The sequence below is a fragment of the Lichenostomus cassidix genome, chromosome 5 (genome assembly GCF_008360975.1).
Source record: "Lichenostomus cassidix isolate B80296 chromosome 5, HeHo_3.0, whole genome shotgun sequence".
NCBI lineage: Eukaryota > Metazoa > Chordata > Aves > Passeriformes > Meliphagidae > Lichenostomus > Lichenostomus cassidix.
In genome coordinates this window covers 48,904,154-48,927,000 of record NC_139486.1, presented here as the reverse complement: position 1 = coordinate 48,927,000, position 22,847 = coordinate 48,904,154, and the positions used below count along the sequence as shown (strand labels likewise).

Here is a 22,847-nt window from a genome sequence, read left to right as displayed (position 1 = left end):
AAAACGTTGTAGGAAAGAACTCTGAAGAGTTTTTACAGATTAGCATACGCGTGTCAGCGATCGCTCTGGAGATGCCCGGGGCCAGGCAGGCATTTCGAGCCTGCTGCCTCTCCCGGGCCGGCGCGCCTCCGGCAGATCCCATGCGCTGGGAGCACTCTGCTCACCGCTCGGCACCGTGCCACGGGCCGCCGCTTCTGCCCGCGTGTTTTCCCGGTGTCCCCCCGCGCACTGCCTCAGCCCTAGCGGCGGCGGGGCAGGGCGGGATGAGGCAGCGGGCGGCCATGACAGCGCGGTGGCGGGGCGGGGATGGGATGGGATGGGATGGGCTTCGGGCGGCCATGGCAGCGCGGTGGCGGGGCGGGGATGGAATGGGATGGGATGGGCTTCGGGCGGCCATGGCAGCGCGGTGGCGGGGCGGGATGGGATGGGCTGGGCTTCGGGCGGCCATGGCAGCGCGGTGGCGGGGCGGGGATGGGCTGGGCTTCGGGCGGCCGTGGCAGCGCGGTGGCGGGGCGGAGAGCCGCGGGTGCCGCCGGGAGGTCGGGCGGGCCGCTGTGCCGCTAACCGCCGCCTGCCGCAGGTGTCCCGCCATGAGCGGTGGCGCCCGGCGCCGCGGCAGCCCCAGCAGCGCCAGCAGCACCAGCACCCCCGTCAGCCCGCCGCCCTCCGAGGGCGAGGAGCCCCGCAGCCCCTCCGCAGGCTCCCCGCGCTCCCTCGCGTCCCGCTCCAGCTCCCCGGGCTGTGAGGAGGAGGAGGAGGAGCGGGCGGAAGCCTCCCGGAGCCCGCCGGGCGATAGGTAACCCCTGCGGCTGGGGCCAGGCTCGAGCAGGGAGCTCGGGCTGCCCTTCAGCCCTGCTCTCGCTCCCTCCGCTGGAGACCTTGCGGACACAACATTATTTCACATAAATACTTGTTTGGTTTACGTAGATAAGCGCTTTAAGCACTTTGTTCCTTTTTTTGGTCTCTTGGAAAGTCTTCTCAGTGGACAGCTGAGTATTTTTATGGGTTCATAAATTGTCTATAAGCAGTTGGCCTGAGCCTGCAGATCTTTGCCTGATAAAAAGCTGCAATCTTTCCTGTGTTCATTTAAAAGTGCTTGCAGACCGAAGGGCTCTTTTGCATCGTGTACATTGCTGGGTCCAGAGTCAGTTTTGTATGGATGCATTGCACAGCTTCTGCTCCTGTGGCTTAATCTTAGTCCGTTTTAATTACATGCAAACATAATATGCCTTCTTTTTACTTGGGATCTTGACGGCTTGACAGGAGAATAAATAATTCTTATTCCCTTTAAAAGAGAAGGGGGAAGAGCAGGGAGTGCCTATCCTATTCTGGAATGCAACCTTTGTGATGGAAACTTCACAGATTTGTGCATTAACTAGCGTGGAACTAGCAAGGCTGAACTGAGCTAAAAGTGCCGGTGGGGTAAAGGAAGGACAGCAGAGCTTCATGGGGGTGTGTAGTTCTCAAGTTTCCTTGGAGAGCAGTGAAGGAATATGGACCACACTGAACTTTACTTGAAAGCATTTATTGAAAAACCTGCTAAAAGTCCGGGGAAAGAGTGTTGAAGTGTACTCAGAAGCTTCAGGGTGAAAAAGAGATCAGTCAGTTTATGGTCCCTTGTCTTTCAGTTTTTGTATTACCTCTCTATATACTTCTTCCTGATAGGCAACTTTGTTCACGTTCCTTGAAGTTCTGTAGCAGATTGTTCAAGCTACAGCATGCCTTTGCAGCTTGAGAGGCTATTTGAAACAGCTCCCAACTCTTGGGCCTGTTGCTGCAGTATTCTCTGGCAGCAGTAAGATGCAGCTGAAGACAGCTTCGTTTAAGACCTGAGTTGGCAGAGTCTCACTAAAGTGTGGCCAAGATACATGCTTTGCTCATGCAGACACTGCTTCTGAGTAACACTGCTGCTGTGTTGTACTGAGTGCCTCCCAAATGTTCATATAGCAGCTTCTGTGTATAGCTGCCAAGATCTCAGAAGTATAATAATAAAAAGCACTTGTTATGTAGCCCCCCCACGTATGCATGCACTCTGAATCTTTTTGCTGTTGTTGTCTTCTTAAAACTACACACAAATTAGCTGAAGGCAGATACTCAGTGTGGGAAATGCAATATTTGCAAAAGAGAAAAGGTAAAAACAAGGCCTTGTGAAATGGTGTTAGGCATTTTCATACTTTTGTGGTGGATCAGTGTTGTGTTTGATGGTGTGATCTCAGTGAATATGTGGCAAATGGTAATCACTGTTCTCTATTAGTCAGGCTTCAGTTCTAATGCCAAATGTGTCTAGTTTGATTTAAGATACTTGTTTAGAAAGAAATGTGCACTTGAGAATGGGGTATTTTAAGAAGTCTATTACTTTAATTATTTTGACGAAGTTCGTAACTGCAAATAAGCTAGCATTTCAGAAAATGGTCCTGTGAAATTCAAGGTCTGTGTGGCTCAAAATACATGGTTGGTGTGCCAGGAAGAGTGTCACTGGTGGCTGCAATGTACACCAAGAAGGACTGGGTTCTGGTGCAGTCAGAGAGCCATAGACACAGTATTGGAGAAGTGTTTCTCCTAACAGGTCTTAATATTGCGCTTGTTCTTTCCTCTGTTTAAGCTTCATTTTCTGTTATTTCTTACTTGACTACAATAAAATTTTAATCCATGACTGTGAATAACTTTTTTGAGAAGTTGACAGCTTGAATTTCATGAGTACTGATACAAGAAAAGATATAGTAAATACAATTTTTCTGAATTTATTCATTCTCCTAGTACTTTTTCTAAGGTTGGTTTAATTTGTCAGCCATGTTCCAGTACTAGGTGCCATAATGCAAATCATGCAAAGCAAAAGAATGTATTGAGGAAGCATCCCTGCCCAAAATGTCAAGTCTGTACAAAGTTATGGGTTTTTTTCCTGAATGTGAATGTATAATACTCCTATCCTTTAATAAACTTTCAGAGACTTATTTTCTTACAGAATGTGTTATTAAGCATTCTTAAGTGGCATGCCTTCTTACATGTATGTGTTTAAAAACTGTCTCTTAAATTTTTGGTCTTTATTAACACTGTAGCATAAAAGTTCTAAGTTGTGTTGGACTATGCTGGGCTTGTGAGTGTTTGGCCTGTGCTGTGTCTGTCCTTACACTGTCTGTATGTCAGGGTGTCTCTGTCAGTTCTGTTATTCTACATCTCCGTGACAGCACACTGTAAAAGTGGGTTTGTCTAGGGAAATAAACCTTTTCCATGTGAGTTTCAGTGTAAATCAGTTCCCCTGACTTGACCAGCAAATGGTCCTATGAATGCAAACACATATGGATAAAACAACAGAGAAGAGTAGGACAAAACTCCCTAGCACTGACATTGTCCCCAGATGCCTTCAACAACAGAAATGTATTCTAAAGATGACTGGGACAGAAAATGTTTTGCAGCAGAGTATTGGAGTATTGCTCTGTCCTGTAAATCTGTTACAGTTTTATATTGAGAAAACCCAGATATCTTACGTTTAAAGACTGATTTCTGGTGCATTAACATAATATGCTTGTTGGATGCTTCTTCTGTATCTTAGATTCAGCAAACAGAATTCCCAGCTGTAGTGAACTATGTATCTAAGTAGGTATTTCCAGAGCCTGTACATCCTTATGAAATACTAAAGTGAAGTCTAGTTTCACTACTTTGTTCTCAAGAAAAAATTCTGTGTCAGATAGAAGAAATCTTTTAAAGAAATCTCTTGGCATGTTTTCAATTTTTGCTGACTTGGACCCTAATACACTGTTACTTATGAAATAGTACATGTATAGAATATTATCAAAAATATTTCTGACCTGGGGCTAGGATTGCTGCATTATTCATGAGTAAAGAAGTTATGAATGACTTATGTAAGGTATCCTATTAAAAGTCTAATAGAACCTTGTATAATACCATCAAGTATTGTAGGCTAAGTGTATTTCTTAAGCACATTTCCTGTGAAAGTGTTTTAAGGTGGAAAACTTTACTGCTTGAAATGAACGGATTCTTAATGCTGACGTTGCTTGATACCATGAATCCCCTTCTATAGGATGGAATGAAGAAAATATATTCTAGCTTTTGCTTTGGTTGTGCTAGAGACCACTTGATACATAGATTGATACAAGAGGCTTCTTGTGATTTAGGCTACGATGTTAATGTTTAATCTCTCTTGGCTTCCATATATGAGAAGTGACACTTTGATGTTACTGGTGTTCTTTTTGTTTAGTTCCTAAAAGGTAATTATTGAAGCTGTTCCACTTAGTTTAGAATTACTAACAAGCTAGAATTTAGTAAGTAAAATGTAGAATGTAAGGTAGGTAGTCAGAGGTGCATTATGAATGCCATTTATCCATTAGGGACGTTACTAAGCAAGTAGAAAAATTATGTTATTGTTGTCACATTATGCCATAAAAGTACCTTTTCAAGACAGCAATGTTTCTTAACTTTTCAATCAAATACATTATAGATAATATTCTCTTATGTTACTTGTTTTTAATTTAGGAAGGCTGAACACTCTGAAATCGCAGAGGGGGGAGAAGTGTCACCTTTGAAAGATAACCTTTCACCATGGGAGGAGTGGTTCATTGGCAAAGAGAAGGAACTGCGTGCCCGCTTACAAGCTAGAGCTGCAGAGGTGATTACATCCAATTGGCTTGATGCTAAGTCTAATAGAAGACAGCAAACAGGATTTTCTTTTCCTTTGGTTGTGGAAACATGAGTAGTTTTTTCCATTCTTTTTAGTGTCTTAAGCCTGCATAATGTTTGTGTTTGTCAGTGCTGGTGTGATTCATGTTGTGTGCATTCTCGTTTGTTAAATGTTAAGCTTCATTGAACTGGTGCTGTATAATATTTTGTTTATCCAACTGTCAGGTAATGGTTCAATTTTAGAAGATTAAAACATTTGTATAACTGCTACCTTGATTTTCATCACAGGTACATATATCTGCATGTAGGTTGTAGAAGAAAATGGCGTGTGTGCTGATTGAAAGTGTGCCAAACTAATTGATTAGTTTTGAGGCACGGTGTTGTTACCCACTTAGTGCATAATTTTACAACTGTTTGGTGTCCTTTCCCATGATAGAGATCCTGTTACAGCATTTTTTTCCCCCTCATTCTATCTTTTGCCCCCATCCAGATAAGCAGTTCTGGAGAACCAGGGCTGGGGCACAATTAAGTGAGAGCACTCTGTCTTTTCTTGGTTACTCTGTTTGTAGTTGCAGTTGATTAAATGATACTGATGTTGAAAATCAAATGGGAAGTATTGGGTAGTGATTAGAACAATCACATCAAAAGTAGATAATTTCTCACTTTAGTTACTGATTAACCATTTGACCTTGAATGTTTTCCTAGCCTTTCTGTGATTATCTGTGAAGTGAATATAGCATGCAGCTGTTTTATATGGGCTACCTCATGTTGTTTATAGAACACCTACAGCTGGAAGGTTCAGGAACAGTATTTTACAGGTCAGCAGAACACCACGGCAGTTTGTTAAACTTCAGGAGTGTTTTGATCCATTAATATCCACCAAACATTTCATGACTTCCCATTTATATTCTGGATTGGTAATGTAAATGTAAGATAGCAGATGTCTCTCAGCTAAGTATTAAGAACAGTCATAGGACAAGCATTACTTAAAGCCATGTAGAAAATAGTCATATAGGTAAATATTTTTAGTTTGTAAGATTTTGTAAATGCTAAGAGAACAAAATATGTGATATTTATATAAAAAATTATTGCTGCATTTGCATGTATTTTAAACTAGTATCCTGAGAAACAACTGTGAAGTCCCAGATCTTTTGCTGACATTAGCACCAAGTCTGCCCTGAATGTCAAAAATGTGGATATACATTTTGAATGGTATTAGGTTGGGTCTTCTAAAGTACTTACAGTGCTATCAGCTTTTACAGAAACCGGGATCCCTGCAATAAACGTGTCTCAGAACTCAAAGAAGACATTATTTGCTGTAACTTTGCCTCAATACAGCAACAACTATGTTTTCAAGCTATGTCTGTATTGTGGGTGTTTGAACTTTCTGTAAGCTTCTCTTGATGTCCTACTAAACTGAAATTCAATGTCATAAGAAAAGGGGGTTCTCTCTGAAACTGACTGCATTGTAGGGACAATAAAATCAGTTTCATGGGAATAATTCCATCTATGTTTGAAGGTATGAATTTTCATTGAAAATTAGCACTTTGTGTTAATGCTACTATTGGAGAAGGTAGATATCTCAAATTGTTTCCTTAGTTATGTTTTTTCTTTATCTATTAACTTCACTGGGGAGACACAAGTGATTGCATATATACTGTATGTCATATAAAGATACTTTGGATTTTCTTCTCTCATCTTCAAAATAAAACTCCAGTTTCAAAGTTTGCAAGAATATGCAATAATTTTGGCATTAGTAAGCCTTAGGTTAAGCCCTAAAGTTCTGGTAGTTCTCTAGTACTAAAAATCACAGGTGAGTAATATTTCCCTTAGCTTTTGGTATCTTCCACAGTGCAGAGCAGTACACCATGTAAATTTAAAGTATTGTAGAAAAGTAGTGCTGCAAATTAAGATCCTGCTGACTAAAAAGGCATTTCAATAAACTGAGGAGTGATTTGTTGCATTTAAATTAGGCTTTGGAAGCAATAAAATACATATTTCCAGTTAATATCCTAAAAAATATACATTTCCATTGATTGAATTTCATAGTATTTCTGTGTTGACTGTCATTCATCTCCAAAATCTTAATGTAGAAAAAATACCAAAATCTAATGCTTACATTGTTTTAACTGCAGCACTATTTCCAGTGTTGCTGTAAATGATCACCATGGATTTGAGATGTATACTTTTTCTTTAATAAGGAAATGAATATCAAGCTTGAAAAAATGAAGCAAAATCAAGAACATGAAAGAAGAAAAAGGATGGCTGAAGAGAAACACAAGGAATGGGTAAAAAAAAAAAGTGAAGAGGTAAGTATTGCTTCAGCTGGAAATATTCTAGTACATGCCAGTAAGGCTTAAGTAAGCCAATGTAAAATTTACTCAGTCTGTTTGGACATCCATGTTTTTAGTTTGCTGAATAAATGGCTGCTTTAATTAAAAATCATAAAAATGTGCCAAAAAAGCTAAATATTTTTTCAAGACTGTGTTTTTTTGTGGTTTTTTTTTTAAATTTCTGTAAGGTAAAAAGGAATTTGTTTTCTGAGTAGTCAGATAACTGACAATTGGCATACATCTTGTGCAGTAGCCTTCTCTGATTATAGCTTGGTTTTTGGTCTTCAGTGTGCCCAGACTTCCCAGGTTCAATGCCCAAACATTTTGGGTTAAGTGTACATCTTGTCTGTGTGCAATGTCTTGAACACCAAGTAGAGCCAGAAGAAGGATTTAGTTAAAAATCACCATGGACAGGCAAAGAGTATGGTAAGGTTTAGAGGGATAATTGAGATATGGGGCCAGACTGAGGAAATTCTCATTAGACCACAGTTAGTAATTGGAAATTCCTTCACCTAGTAATTAATTTCTGGGTGGGATCAAAATATTAAATTCTCTTGAGGGGAATGCCTGAGTCCAGGGTCAGAAACAGACAGAATCCTGATCCTACTGGGGCTCTGTACAGCTGTGTCACACCAAATGAGCATATGCACTGGGTGGCAGAAATGGGAATGCTTGGGAGACCAGGGCAAGTTCAGCCCCTGGTAGTTCATGGGCATACATGTTCATTGTCTTATGGTCTGTAGCAATATCAGTTGTTTACTGTTCTATACTTCTGTTTCTGAATACAATCAGGTGAAAATTGACCAAGAATATCAAAATAGCACTAGCTGGGCTGGATGTCCAGACCTTGTACATTTGTTTTCAAGATTTCAGAACATCAGATTCAGCCTAGAACCATGAGAATAGCATGTGTTTGGATCTAACCTAATTAATCTTAGTCGTAATGCTGGTTGGATAATTGGCATAAACCCACTGCAGAACCTATCCTGCTCTATTAATTTGTTATGATTTAGATTGCTAATTAAAGTACACAGCAAAAAGTAGATTTATTATTCAGCACATACAATGCCATTTTCCTCTTCCATAATGAAATTTTAATGAAAATTAAATTCTAGGTGTCTGTAACTCTTCATTGGCCTGAAAGAGTTGGTCTGCCTCTTAAAATAGTTCCAGTTCAAAACCAGAAGTTTTCCTTCTGTCTCCTCCTCACTACCCATACCCCCTCCTTCAACTTCTGTAAACTTCTTGTTCAGGTTTTCCTTGAAATTTTATGGATTTACTGATTAACAACTTCTATTCTGTTGTCAGTGGGAATAAGAGGTCTTTTTTATGGTAATCACATCAGCCCAGAGGACAGGAGAAAAGACATACTTGTGTCTGGACTTTATTGTATTATGTTTTGAAAGCATAAGGTCATCCTTAGAACATGTTCCAAGTGTTTGGAAAAGTAAGCTGATTTTCATTTAAATCAGGCTAGTCTTTCCTATAAACCACACTCAAATCAAGGACAAACTGTATTTAAAAGCTTAGCTGTCCATAGGATATTAACATTTGTGCTGCATAGACCATCCCACTTCAAGCTTCCACAAGATTAGTTGTGGATCTGGACCACAGACCAAAGGATAAATATGTCAATTCACTAAGAAGATGTTTAAAATTTCATCAAGATCTCACCTGTAGTTAAGGTTGGAGTCATGAGCACTGACTGTTGTGCACTCTACCTTCTACAATCTAATATGGTATCTGCAAATAACATTTAATCCACCTTTGCTGACTCTCCAAAGCTGCTTCATTCTTACAATGCCAATAGAATATGAACTTAGAAATATCTAGAGTATTCAGTTCATATATATACATGTGTGTACATGTGAATATTTATATTAGATATTGTGGGTTAGCCCCAGTACGCAGGTGAGACCCCACATAATCTCTCGTGTGCTGCCCCAAGCTTTTATTGCTGAGCAGTAAAGTCTAGGATATCCCTTGGGTTGGTTGGTGTCAGCTGTTCTGGCTGTGCTCCCTCCTTGTGCACTGGTGGCATGGGGTAAGAAGCAGAAAAGATCTTGAAGCTTTGTAAGCACTGCTCAATGATAACTTGTTGTGCTATCAACAGTATTTTGGTCACAAATCCAAACATAGCACAACAGGAGCTGCTATGAAGAAAATTAACTCTTTCCCAACTGAAACCCACATTTGTTATGCATATGTTTGCAACAGTAACAGAAATCCCAAAAGAAGAATGCCTGCATCCCAAAATAACTGCAATTCTGAAACACATTTTGTCTTGTATTTAGTCTTTGCATGTAATTCTTTATGCTGTAATAATTTGATACCTAGGAAAGTTGTAAGAGCACAAGTAGTGAAGTTACAGTTTTCCATTGGAAAAACCATTTTTTCTAATACCAATCTAAATTTGACTGTATTTCTAATATTTTCTGCATTGTTGAATAGAGAATAAGGCAACACTTCTTTTTTTTTTTTTCCCCCTTAAAAGTGAATATGACCAAGCAGGCATTAAGTATAGAATTTGGATGTTCAACTTTTTTTGTTGTTCTTTTCTATTCAGTAAGTCCCCTTCACTTACTGAAAAATATAATTTTAATGGAAACTAGGTTCAGAACGGAAAGTTCTGTTAGGATGCTTTTTCATTGAAAATTTCGTTGTCACCATTTACTGTGCTGTTGTAGTAATGAATGACAGTGCTCTTGGAGCAGACTTCCCTTTTTGGTGTGCTGGGTAATTCCTCCCAGAGGACACCTAGATGCCAACTCTTACACCAAAGACTTTTTGTTTAATGTGTTCTTTATCTCAGCATGGTTAATACAGAGCACAGATTGTTCAGCAGCATGAGCATGACTTTCAAGTTCAAAAGCTATGCTTGCTCATGCTCTTTTCTTTCATCCAATGAGTTGTTAATTATTTTGTGAGGAATGGTACCACTTCCACAGAAGGGGTGGAGAGTCCTGTCATCCCAGCCTGCAGCCTGGTAGTTGGGGACATGTTAGTTGGAATCTCCTCAGGCAGAAATGTAATGAAATCCAGATCTTCCCTGTCCTAGGTTAATGTTCTAACAGCTGAACTGTTGTTGAGTCAAAGCAGTGGTTGCTAATGTGGAGCCTGATGTACTGTGGTTTTTGCTGACAGTTCAGACTTGAAAGAGATGCTAAGATGTCCACTTTTTTGAGACTGAACCCTTTCAAGAAATGTGTTTGTGAGGAAAGCTTCTAGCAGAAATGCTTTCCAATCATGAGAACCAGCTGCATTTAATAATTAAAATTTTCTGTTTACATACCTAAGTCTGTCTTTACATATCTGAATTTTTTTATGTGTCTGGGCTTATTTCTTTTTGCATGTTGTTGGTCTTTTACTCTCTGGACCTGGAAGGTCTTTACACAAAATTTTTCTGTGGTGTCATGCATGAACAATGCCATGGTTATAATTTTAGGTCATACCTGAATCTTAATTAGATTTCTGTAAGTAGAATGAATTGATTTCTCATGGTTAGTGTTAGATTGAGTTTTAGACAGAGTTTGGAAGAGGAATTCAGGGTGACAGGTGAATATGAGTGCTCATGTATTTCAGCAGCATTTGTGGAGTCCACATTCTTCTGAAGACCCCCAAGAGTGTTCCAGGAAACAAATACACTAAAACTTTGTTTGTCACATACATTGAGTCCTCACATGAAATGAACACAGTTTGGGAGAAAGATCCAATGATTCTCCAGTTCCCAGACTGCAGTGGGGGTCTGCATTGACTTTGTGTGAACTTCAGTGGTAAATCCATATAAACCTGCCTGTCAGGAAACATCTGTAGCTCAGACCTCTGTTGACCTCCTTTCTAGCCTCTTGTTTTTACATGGCAATTCTAGACAGATTAAAGAAGTATTCCTGTTGGCTAGGTTTGGTCACTGAGTTGTGTTACAGGGCAAAATTGAAAAGATAATTACAATTGTCTGAATGACCCAGATTTCCAAGATTTCTAAAAGTGGTTGATGTTCAGGATTATTATGAAGATAAACAAGTAAATCTGCATGTATGTTCTGATGTTAGCATTGTGGGCTTCTCCTATATTTTGCCATCAGTCAGCATTAAATGATGCTAGAATATGCTAGCTAAGATGTCAGCAAACAGCTGTGAAATTGAACCCTTATCTGTGGAAAGAAAAATGTTGGCACATTCTGCAGACCAAAAGATAGAAAGGATTGCTGTGAGAAGTATCTTAAAAATATCAATCACAACATTAGTTTCTGGAAATATTTCTGCTCGGTGACAGTCTACATAGCAAATGCAGAACAGAAAGCACCTCTGCACTTTACGCTTTCCATCCTCTCATTTAGTCATTGATATGAAAATACAGAAATTTATATTTTAGTAGCTCTCTTCCAGTTGGATATAGGGCCTCTGCTTAAAAAGCAGAGATATTTTTCCTACATGGAAAATTGTTTAATATGTCTACCTTCTGTCAGGAAGAAAGTGGGATGCTTCTTCGAATTTTAAAATCCTTTGACCATTCACCATATACATGTAGATCTGATTTTTCTTGAAAAGTTAGTACTTAGTACTGACTGGGTAAGATGCTACAAACTGAGTCACCATCACTGCTTTGTGGGACAGATGGATTTGTGTTGAGTGGGGAATTCCAAGTACAGACCTAGCCCAGACTTCATTAGGTTCTGAGACTTGATAGAATCACAGCACAGAGCCATGAAACCTTCAGGGCAGATTTGTATCCTTTCTCCTTAATTATGTGCTTGGGTAGGGTGGCAGGAGAACAAGCCTTTCTTGCAATGAGTAATTGGATGTTTTACAATCAATACCTTAATTTATGTAATACCTGCAACCATATTTTACTGTATGTAAGTTTGCTAGTGGTTTAGTGAATAGATCGTGACTGTTTTGAACACAAGTTCAAAGAGAATTTTTGAAACCCAATCTAAACAACACCAAGCATAGAGAAATAATTTTTTCCCCTTATTTATACGTGGAAGGAAAGTAAAAGAAGGAGTGGGGGACTTGTTCATTAATATGCACATTTGTCACATTTTTGACATACTTTTATAAGGGAAGGTAATGAGGATGGGGAAGAAGCTGGGAAGGTCAGGGTGAAAGAAGCTTGACATGAAACAGTTTACTAAAGCAGCTAGGAATGTAGTGTACATTGACTTTGTGAAGGAAAAGCTGTTCTGATTGTGAGAGAAAGAGGAAGCATTTCTGATTTGTCTGCATAATAAATTCTAGGCAGCTGTAAAGTCTGCAATCCTGCAGGGAGTCTCCCTGTCTTTAGGATGTCTCACTGGAACTAAAACATCACAGTAGTCCTGGCTTTCATGGTAGTGTTCATGTTATTGTTTACATAGGACCTAATTTAACTTTGAGTCAGCCTAGATGGTAGCCAAACTCATCTAAGTATTGTGATTAAATTACGTAATATAAGAAGCTTCCCTGTTTTGGTTTTTTTTTTAACAATATTTGGAAAGATTTTTATTCTGTTTTCTGCTTAAAATGGTTTTCCATTATTGAACAGTTCCCCTAGGTATGGAAGTAGCCCCTTTTTTCAGTTTTCTCCTATATTGATTTTCATGCCTTTTATATTATAAGACCCTTAGCTAAAGACTGTGTTTTTGGAATATCCTTAGTTTTAGAGGTAAGCCAGCAAACAACAAAATGTGTGAAGTCTTTGTAAGCTACCTTCTCCCATAATTTAGCTCACTAATTTAATGTATATCTTTCATCTACATGAATGCTTTTTATGTGTCCCAGACTACCATTGTCTCAAAACTGGAGTTGCCAGTGCATTTGGGGAGTATTTGGTAATGAAGAGGCAGAGAAACAGCTCTGAATAGAAGAGATTGAGATGAATTTTAGATGAAGAAGGAGGAAAAGCTTAGACAGTTGGTTATTTTTTTCAGGAAGGTGATATTTAGACTCTGAATAATTTGCCAAAAATACATTATTTTTTTCAGAGTTTTTAAATATGAAAGCATTTTTTCCTGTTAAGAAAGATCTTGTTCATTGGCATAAAAGCATTTCAGAATCTCAATTTTTTTTCTTGCCAGAATGAAATGTACTTTTTCATTGGTCTTGGTTGTAAATAGTTTTATCACATGTACAGTCCTCAGTGTTGTGAAATCATATTAATAAGACCAATTTTATAATTCTGTGTAGTTTTACATTCCAGAATATGCATTGAAATTGCAATGTATTCATATTTGACCATTTTCCCTACGCTACAGAACAGATTAAGCCAATGTTTGCTAAAATGTATTAGAAGTGAAATGGAAGAAACTTCACCAAAAAACCAAGGAGAAAGTAGAACTAATAGCTAGTTGCAATTGTTTTGTGAAATTGTGTGCAGTGTGTACAAAAAGAAGTCTTTGTTGTCAAATAAGAATATTTAACAAGAGTATACCAGAATGGTACTACTGAAAGTATGCTTGTGATTTTATGCAAAGAAACATCCAGCTCAGAGATTATGGTAAATAGACCTAATAAAGCACAGTTTGTAAAAGGAGGCAGGTGGGGGGGGAACCCCACAGTGCATAGTATAGCTGCTGATGTTAGCATTGCAGTAATGCTTCTGGTGTTGGCAAACAGAACAGGACACACTAACTCAAGCAGTTGTGTAAACTGGCTTCTTTCCTGGCAGAAATGAGGTAAGTGTGTTGCAGAGCAATATAAGCTGAAGTTTTTATTCTCTGTGTGCTACTTTATTGAATTGCTGGTAGTTCTGGTGTGGGGAGCAAGCGCTGAACCAGCAGATATCCTGTTTAGGCCAAACTGAAGGAATTGTGCTGGTCTGCAGTGTTATGGCTTCTGCTTCATTGTGCATAATTGGATTTTCCAGAAGTGCAGTAAACTTGGGAAATGGTCGGGGAGTGACACATGGGGAGAGTTCTAGTTTTCTGCCTTTTAGTTTGTATAATGGGAAAAATGGTAATATATAATGGTAAAATGGGAATGGGAGTATATTTCTGGTTTTCTTGAGAATGTGCTTTTCCTGTATTTAATTTATTTATAATACTTTGCAGCTGTGGTTCTAGGCATTTGATATCCATTGTGTCAACTGTAATAATTCTGAGTCAGTATAAGTTTCTGCTAAACTACATATCTCCTTTGTTCAAGAACAGTGTGCAGGAACATTTATAAGTAGAAGATTTCTTAAAAAACACAATTTTTTTTTGACAGCTCTTTTCTATTGAGAGGAAACTGGTCTCAAGTCTTGTGCCTCTCCTCCAAGTCACGTGCACAGTTGGGTAGATTTTTGCTTCTGCACATGCATGCAGGTGCTTCAGTGCTAAGTGAGTTAAGCAGGAACAGTATTGAATCAGTAGATTCCAGACACTTCATAAGGGTTACAGGGGACAGAAGTGAGAGCTATTGTTACTATTCAAATGAAAACACCTCCTTCTCCAGATCAAGAAAAGGCCAGTGGATGCATGGCTGTTTGGATAAAGATCCTCAGAACATTGTTGTTGGATACACACTCACTGAAAAGGTGTAGTAGAAGTGAATGACACCTCTGGTGTATTCTGTCTTCCAAATCATACAGGTAGCAATTTCACTTCACACTCTGTTACCATTTTGCCTACCCTAGAATGTGCTTTCTCATTTTCCCTTTCATAATTTGGACAGGAGAAATGTGTGGATTGATTTATTGAAGTAGTCCCTATGTGAATAAACTAAAAAGCATAAAAAACTTAATACCACAAAACATGAACTGGATTTTTATGTGAACTTTTTCTTTTCCTACTTATTTATGCTTAAGTGTGCTGAATAATCTGCATATTTCAATGACTCTTAGAAGGGAGTAGTTTACCTGACTTCCATTTGGAGCTGTGGTTTGCTCTAGATTCACTGGCAGGTAAAGCTAACACACCATTGTTGAGAATTAAAAAATATATTTCATTACCAGAAATATTGAGAAGTGTCTGAAGTGTACGAAAACATATGTGAATAAATGAAACAGAGTAGTAAATGTAATAGTATGAGGAGACTATAAAAAATAGAATTTTTATCATCTTTTTTGACAAGTTTATCTGTCTAAAACTATCTTACCTGGAATCTAGCGATGAATAGGTTCTGACTTCAAAGAGCTTACAGTATCACATATTTTTTCAGGTTTATGATAATTTTCTTTGATATTGTGTAATAAAATTAATTTTATTCCCCAACAAAATCACTTATTGAAATATACTGAAAAATTTCTATTCTGTTTCTTTGATATGTTTCACATAGGAAAGAAGAGAAAAGAAACGAAAGCTGACCAAAGAAATGGCAGAAAAAGCCACAAGGGAGCTAGAAAAAATGAGGTTACAGGAAAAGGCTGAAGTAAAGTATAAAGAATGGTTGGAGAAGAAGAGGGCTGAAGAGGCAGAAAAGAAGAAAAAAGAGAGGGTATAAATGAACTGATAATTTATTTGGATGGAGTTACTTAATCTGTAACTTACATTAAATTTATTGATAGCAAGCGACAGTGTTGTACATGAGAAAGTCTTTCAAGAGTTGCAGTGTTAGTGCATTGAACCACTGTGGTATGATCAGAAAAGTAAGATGCATGTTAATGCTTTTTTGTTAATAGTCTTTGAGCTTTTCTCAGGGAAACACTGGAGTAACATGGAGGTTGGGTTTTTTGGGGCTTTTTTCAGACTTACACCAAAGAATGAATCTTCTCCGTTGTTAGGAAAAGGTGCTTGTATTTGAAGACATATTTGAAATATATTCACCAGTCTGGAAATCTGAAAAACAAAATTTACTCTTTTGTGTATATTGTGTAGGGATTTGTTGGGAATACCTTAGATTTCTTTTTTTAATTTTTAGGAAAAAGAAAAGGAACGGGAGGCTGAGCTAAAGGAGAAGAGAACAAGATCGGAGCAAGTCTTTAGGGAATGGCTGCAAAATGCTAAAAATAAACCTCAACCTGCTTTAAATGGGTGTGATCTTCCACAAGGGAAGTATAAAGGTTTGTACTTCTAGTACAAAAATATATAGTGACTTTAGTTTGTGCTTCCTTCCTTCTAATACTTTAATGTAAAATGAAGGCTGTTTAAGATACTCATCTAGTATCTTATTTTGGAACATAAGAATGACTACTTATGGTATAAGTCAGGGAAACAGATTCTGAAACCTTTTGTCTATTTTTCTTAGCCTTTTTGTTATTTGGGAGGAAAATTGTATTATTTGAGATAATTATATGGCATACCAAATAATAAGAGATTCTATCTGATTTTTCTTACCTGGCATAGGAATCACTAGAGCAAATAGCTGATTCCTGCAGAGCAAATTAGTTATGTCAGTATCCTTGTAAAGTTAGTTTTTGTGTTGAAGGTGTGTGCCACCTTAGGGCACCTGAACCCCCCTTAGAAAAGAGGTGCAGTTTTGAGACACAAGAACAATTAGAAGCTGACAGAAGTCCTTGTCTGAAAAAGGAGAGAGGACATCAACCTGTATTCTGAGCTAAAATTTCCTTTCTGATTTGCTTTTCACCTGCATTGCACCTTCTTGGCTTCCGTAATCTTATTCCATTTTTTGGTTGAAAGGCAAGGTGAAAAGAGAATGCTGTTGATAGTGTGTCTGTTCACAGCTCTTACTTTATTTTTGTGGTTTTTGTCATCCCACATAGTACAAAAGCAGAAAAGCAGCAAGAATTAGTATTGCATTACATGCTATTTTTCTGTGCAACTAAAATAATTGCTTCTATTTGATTTTGCAAAAGAAATAGTCTTGGGACTAAAATTCTGGTCTCTGAAAGTTTAAGAAACGTGTATAAAGCAGGTGAACAACCTTTGCTCTTTTCCTTTCATTTATTTGTAAAGAGTGATATACCTTGCCTTCATGTTTTGCTTTGACCTTTATTACATACTGACAGCTGCAACCATTTATTGAACTGATTTTTGAAAAATACTTCTCTACTCACTTGTGTCATTCACTAGAATGTATCACAAACTTTGAAGTGTATCCATCATGTGGTTGGGTAAAACAAAGTAGCCAATTTGTAGACATTTACAGTTTTTAAGAACACAAAGGACTGAGCATTCAACCTGCTTATTATTTTAAGTAGAGATGAAGAATATGCTAGTTACTGGTTAAAAAAAGAATGTTGTAATATTTATTACTTTGAATCACTTAAATTATATGATGTGCCTGTGCTGTCTTTCTCTGTTGTGTCGTAGTTAGTCCAGATGATGTTTATAACTGCTTGTATTGGAAAGCTTGTAGTCTAAATATTCCTGTTTAGTTACGTGTATTTTCTGAATGTTTTAGGGCGTGCTGATAGAAATTTGTATCCAGCTCCAGCGTATTGTAACCCCATTCCTTGGAAACCAATACCTATGCCTCCTTCAAAGGAAGACAATGTTCTTACCATGAAGAAGAGTAAGAGACCTGGATCTTGTCAGCCACATGCATCTTTATCGATGGTAATTTCTAAGCCCAAGAACAACCCTTGTATTGGATCCCTGTGCAGAAAAAAGTTATAGTTCAGAAAAAAATTTCTTATGATCTTGAGAAAACTGAGCCGTAAGTGTGGAGTTCTATGTAGTTATATGTCCATAGCAGATTTCTTTGTGCCTTTTTTTTTTCTGTTTTTGTGAGTAGGTTTTGTGTTTACCGCTAATTGACCAATCACGCTTTTAATGTTTTTTCTATATTGCATTTTAGTTAAAAAAAAAAAGAAAAGATAAATTGTAATGGGATTGTACCTAAATACCAATAAAATGCACAGGATTGTTTCTTCTTTCCTCTCTTTTTGTTGAAGGAGTTCTTTGTTATATGTAATTATTCTTTTAGGCAACACTATTACTAAGTTATTTTAAAGATGCTAATTATAACAGATTTTAATAAAATTCTTGGCTTAATGTGGAAGGAATTCAAGGCCTGCATCAGTTCCAGGGTTATCATTGGGATTGCAGAGATGTAGTGGGATATCTTACATTCCTGGAGTATTGCAACAAACGGATGCAAATGTCATTGTAAGGATACTCTCAGTTACCTTTGAAAGGTCTGGTGATAAGAGGAGGCTCCTGAGAACTAGAAGAAGGGGAATGTCAACCCAATCTTCAAGAAGGGTATGTATGTAGAACTACAGGCCAGTCTAGTAGCTTCACCTCAGTCGCCTATGTTTTGGTTTGAAAACAAACCAGTGGGAGATTACAAGTTAAGATTGAAATTAAAAATAAGTGAAATAATATAAGGAAAAGCACTGACAAAGTTAGATATAACTTAACACCCTGTTAGGGTGGTAGTAGCAGTTTAACTGAAGTAGTCTAGTTGAAGCGGTGATCTTGTGAAAGTTTAGTCTCTAGCTGAAGATTTAGTAGTAGCTCTGGTCTTTTGGGAATTCAGTAGACAGGGCTAGCTCAGGTAGTTTTAGGGTTAGGTTATATCCAGGTGGGGACACCTGGCTCTTCTCTCTTCGGCAGAGCATCTCACAATGGGATGAGATAAGTTCATGAGTTACACGGTGGGTTTCTGATGGTTTATTGCCTGTCATGCGGGGTGGGTCGTTAGCAAGTGATAATAGCTAACGGATGGCTTATTGTTTGTCATCTGGAGTGGGTGATAGCAGCTAATGGCCCACAGCTGGTGGTAATAGAATACTTAACTACATTAATATTGTAACTTAGGACATTATCTACCTTTTATTTTATTACTATTTACACAGTTTTCACTTAAGATAAGGTTTCTTTGTGGGATATAATGGGTTTTCTCATTTGCTTGCATCACTTACTAAGTATAATTAGGTTTTTGGGCAAAAACCACTCTACGGATGGGTTTGCCTTTGCTTGAGGTGGGATTAATCTAAACAGTCTTTCTTAAAAAACTTCTTATGTGTATCACAGGGACTTTATCTCTATTTATTGTGTGTAAAGGTTTGGACTCGGTAGGACTGGCTCGATTGATAGAATTTTTTGTGTTAACTATCTAGGTGGCTTTTGCTAAGTTTAGTTCTTAATTTTTGAAGGTTTTCTCGCTAAGTGTTTTTAAAGTTGTTTTAAGTAGTTTGTTGCACCGTTTAACTTTCCCGGCAGCTGGTGCATGATAGGGGATGTGGTATATTTATTCAATTTCGTGTTTTCTAGCTTAGGTGTTTATGAGGTTATTTTTGAAATGGGTTTTATTGTTAGATTTGATTTTTTTAGGGGTATCATGTCTCTACAGGACTTGCTTTTTTAGATTTAAGATGGTGTTTTGGGCAGTAGCATGAGGCACAGGGTAGGTCTCTAACTATCCCGTGGTTGCTTTTACTATGGTCAGTACGTAGCGCTTTCTTTGGCGGGTTTGTGGAAGGGTGATGTAGTTAACTTGCTATACTTTTTCATATTTGTATTTTGACTATTGTCTACCGTACTACAGAGGCTTCACTCGCTTGGCTTGTTTGATTGCAGCGCAAGTTTTACAGCTGTGGATGACTTGTGAGATGTTGTTTATGGTTAAGTTCACTTCTCGGTCACGAGCCCACCTGTATGTCGCATCTCTCTCTTGATGACTAGAGGTATTATGGGTTTAACGAGTTAGAAATAATTTTTCTTTGTGTTGCTAGTTTAGATCTACTTGTGACACTTTTACTTTGGTAGCTCGGTTTACCTGCTCGTTGTTACGATGTTCTTTATTAGCTCGACTCTTGGGTACATGTGCATTCACGTGTTGAACTTTCACGGTCAGCTTTTTTGCTCGGGCGGCGATGTTTTGCCAAATTTCAGCAGCTTAGATGGGTTTTCTTTTGCGCTGTTAGTTAGCTTTTTTTCAGCGATCTAACTATTTCCATAGCGCGTTGGTTACTATTTAGGAGTTAGTGTAGAGATAGAGCTTTGGCTATTTTTCTCGTTTGGCAATATTTAAAGCCAGTTGGATGGCTTTAAGCTCTGCGATTTGACTTGATCCACCTTGTCCCTCGGTAGCTTGTATAGCTTGTTGTGTGGGGTTTTATATTGCAGCTTTTTATTTCTGATTTGCGTTTACAATTTGGCAGGAATTATTAGTGAAGAGGGCATAGCGTTTTTTTCTCTTTGGCAGTTCGTTATACGGGGGTGTTTTTTCGGCACGTGCTACTTTTTTTTTTGCTTTTTTTGAAGATAATTTAAAAGTCTCACTTTCAGGCCAGTTTGTTATAATTTCTAGAATCTCAGGGCGATTCGGGTTTCCAATACGGGCGCGCTGTGTGATGAGGGCAATTCATTTGCTCCACGTGGCATCAGTGGCATGGTGGGTAGAGGGAACTCTTTTCTTGAACATTTACTCCAGCACTGGCAATCGGGGTGCGAGGAGAAGTTGTGTTTCTGTGCCGATCACCTCTGAGGCGGCTTGGACTCTTTCGTAAGCTGCTAAGATTTTTTTTTTGGTGGGAGTGTAGTTGACTTTAGATTTTCTGTAACTTCGACTCTAGAATTTCAGTGGTTGACTTCGGGTCTCACTAGGCACTTTCTGCTAAAGGCTCTAGGACAGACCATGGCTCCCAGCTGCAGAGTAAAGCACATTCTTTACCTCTGGTCTTGTCCTGACTGGGCTAAGGGCTACCGCATGAGCGATCTCTTGTTTGATTTGGGTGAAGGCTTGCTGCTGTTCAGGGCCCTAGTGGAAATCGTTCTTCTTGCGGGTTATGAGGTAGAGAGGACTCACGATTTGGCTGTACTCAGGGATGTGCATTCTCTAAAAGCCTATGGCGCCTAGGAAAGCTTGCGTCTCCTTCTTGTTGGTTGGTGGAGATATCGCAATGATTTTATTGATGACTTCAGAAGGAATCTGACGCTGTCTGTTTTGCCACTTTACTCCTAAGAACTGGATCTCTCGGGCAGGTCTTTTGACTTTACTCTTCTTGATGGCAAAACCGGCTTTTAGGAGAATTTTGATGATTTTCTCTCTTTTTTTAAATATTTTTATTGCTGTGTTTCTCCACACAATGATGTCATCAATATACTGTAGATGTTCTGGAGCCTCACCCTTTTTCAGTGCAGCTTGGATCAGTTTATGGCAGATGGTGGGACTGTGCTTTCACCCCTGGGGCAGTCGGTTTCACGTGTACTGCACACCTCTCCAGGTGAAAGCAAACTGAGGCTTGCACTCTGCTGCCAGAGGAATGGAGAAAAAGGCATTGGCAATGTCGATGGTCGCATACTACTTTGCTGTCTTGGATTCTAGCTCGTACTGAAGTTTTAACATATCTGGTACAGCAGCACTCAGTGGTGGTGTGACTTCATTTAGGCTACGGTAATTCACTGTCAGTCTCTATTTTTCACTGGACTTACGCACCGGCTATATAGGGCTGTTAAAGGGTGAGTGAGCCTTGCTGACTACCCCTTGGCTCTCTAGTTTTCGAATCATCTTATGGATGGGGGCTACAGAGTCTCTGTTAGTGCGGTATTGCTGGCGGTGCGCTGTTGTTGTAGCAATTGGTACCCGCTGTTTTTTAATTTTCAGTAGTCTTACAGCAGACGGGTTATCTGAGAGACCGGGCAGGGTATTTAGTTGTCTTATGTTTTTTGTCTCTACGGCTGCTATCTCAAAAGCCCAGCGATGTTTCTTTGGGTCTTTGAAATATTTACTCTTGAGATAATCTATGCCGAGGATGCATGGGGCATCTGGACTAGTTACAATGGGGTGTTTTTGTCACTCATTCTTAGTTAAATTCACTTCAGCTTCTAGTACAGTTAGCTGTTGGGATCTTCTTGTTACCTCAGAAATAGAAATGGATTCGGTCTTCACATACTTGGATGGTATTAGGGTGCACTGAGCGCTGGTATTAACCAAAGCTGTGTATCTTTGTGGGTCAGACGTGCTAGGCCATCGGATCTACACAGTTTAATAGATTTGGTTATTTCTTTTTTCTATTTGGCTAGAGGCAGGGCTCTTTTAATTTTGTTTTTGGTGCATGATGTTTTTCTTTTGTAAATGTGTTTTTGAGGTTTCTTTAAGAGGATTAGTCATATTATCACTTTCATTCTGTCTGGAGTTTTGTCTACAAGAGACTGGGGTAGTGTTGTATTTAGATGAGCTTTTTGAAGTGGATGTTTTTTTTTTTAATTTACGTACTCGGGTTGCTAAGGAGGAGGTGGGTTTTTTATCTCACTTTCTCATGTCTTCCCCATGCTCCTGTAGGAAAAACCAGAGGTCACGTCGTGGAGTTTGTCTTCTTTTTTTGGCTGGGGGACGTCTGCTCTTGATGGCAGAGACTTGGGTTGGTTTTGGTGTGGCATGGAAAAATTTTTCTTTGAGCTCTTTCTTTAGTTTCTGATTTTCTTCAATTAAGCTCCGGACTTGCTCGGCCAGGTTTGTTTCTACCGATGAGACTTGGGTACGTAGTGGAGCGGTGACAGTGTCTTCATAAATTTTCAGTTTGTTTGTTAACATGCTTACCTGGTCTTCGCCTTCCTTCTACTGCAGTGTTGCCAGGTAACGAGAGTATATCTCTGGTCCGAGCCGCGCAAATCTTAGTCACATTTGTGAAGTGCACTGGACATTATCTGGGCTTTTGGGGAATTTTTCGTTGTCTGAGAAAATGATCTCTAGTACGGCCAATTCCCTCAGGCATCGGATACCTTGTTTTATTGTGTTCCATTTTTTTTGGTGCATTTGGAGGTCTTCTTTGCAGAGGTATCTGTCCCGTACACTCGCCAGCAATCGCTGCTAGAGGCTGAGAGTTTTCTGGGTTTTCCCAATCCCTTGGTCAATGACCACATCCTGAGATAGGGATCCCAGTTGCCTGGCCTCACTTCTATCCAGAATAGTGTCATTAGCTGCGGCGTCCCAGATACGGAGCAGCTAGGTTAAGATGGACTCATTCGCCTGCCGGGTGAATTCCCTCCGTAGGTCCCGCAGCTCCCCCAGGGACAGAGAGCGAGTGATGATCTCTGGTTCTGTCTCTTTTGCTTGGTGAGATGGTCCTGCC

General features: G+C 39.1%; 1 protein-coding gene across 1 annotated transcript; it reads left to right on the top strand.

Moving 5' to 3' along the window:
• The first annotated feature begins 487 nt into the window (after positions 1-487).
• CCDC34 (coiled-coil domain containing 34) lies at positions 488-17,706 on the top strand. The gene is made up of 6 exons (XM_085062971.1): positions 488-796; positions 4,492-4,624; positions 6,837-6,944; positions 15,203-15,361; positions 15,785-15,926; positions 17,228-17,706. Exons 1-6 carry the CDS (start codon positions 591-593, stop codon positions 17,440-17,442), a joined length of 963 nt encoding a protein of 320 aa, XP_084919097.1. The 5' UTR covers positions 488-590; the 3' UTR covers positions 17,443-17,706.
• The last annotated feature ends 5,141 nt before the right edge of the window (positions 17,707-22,847 follow it).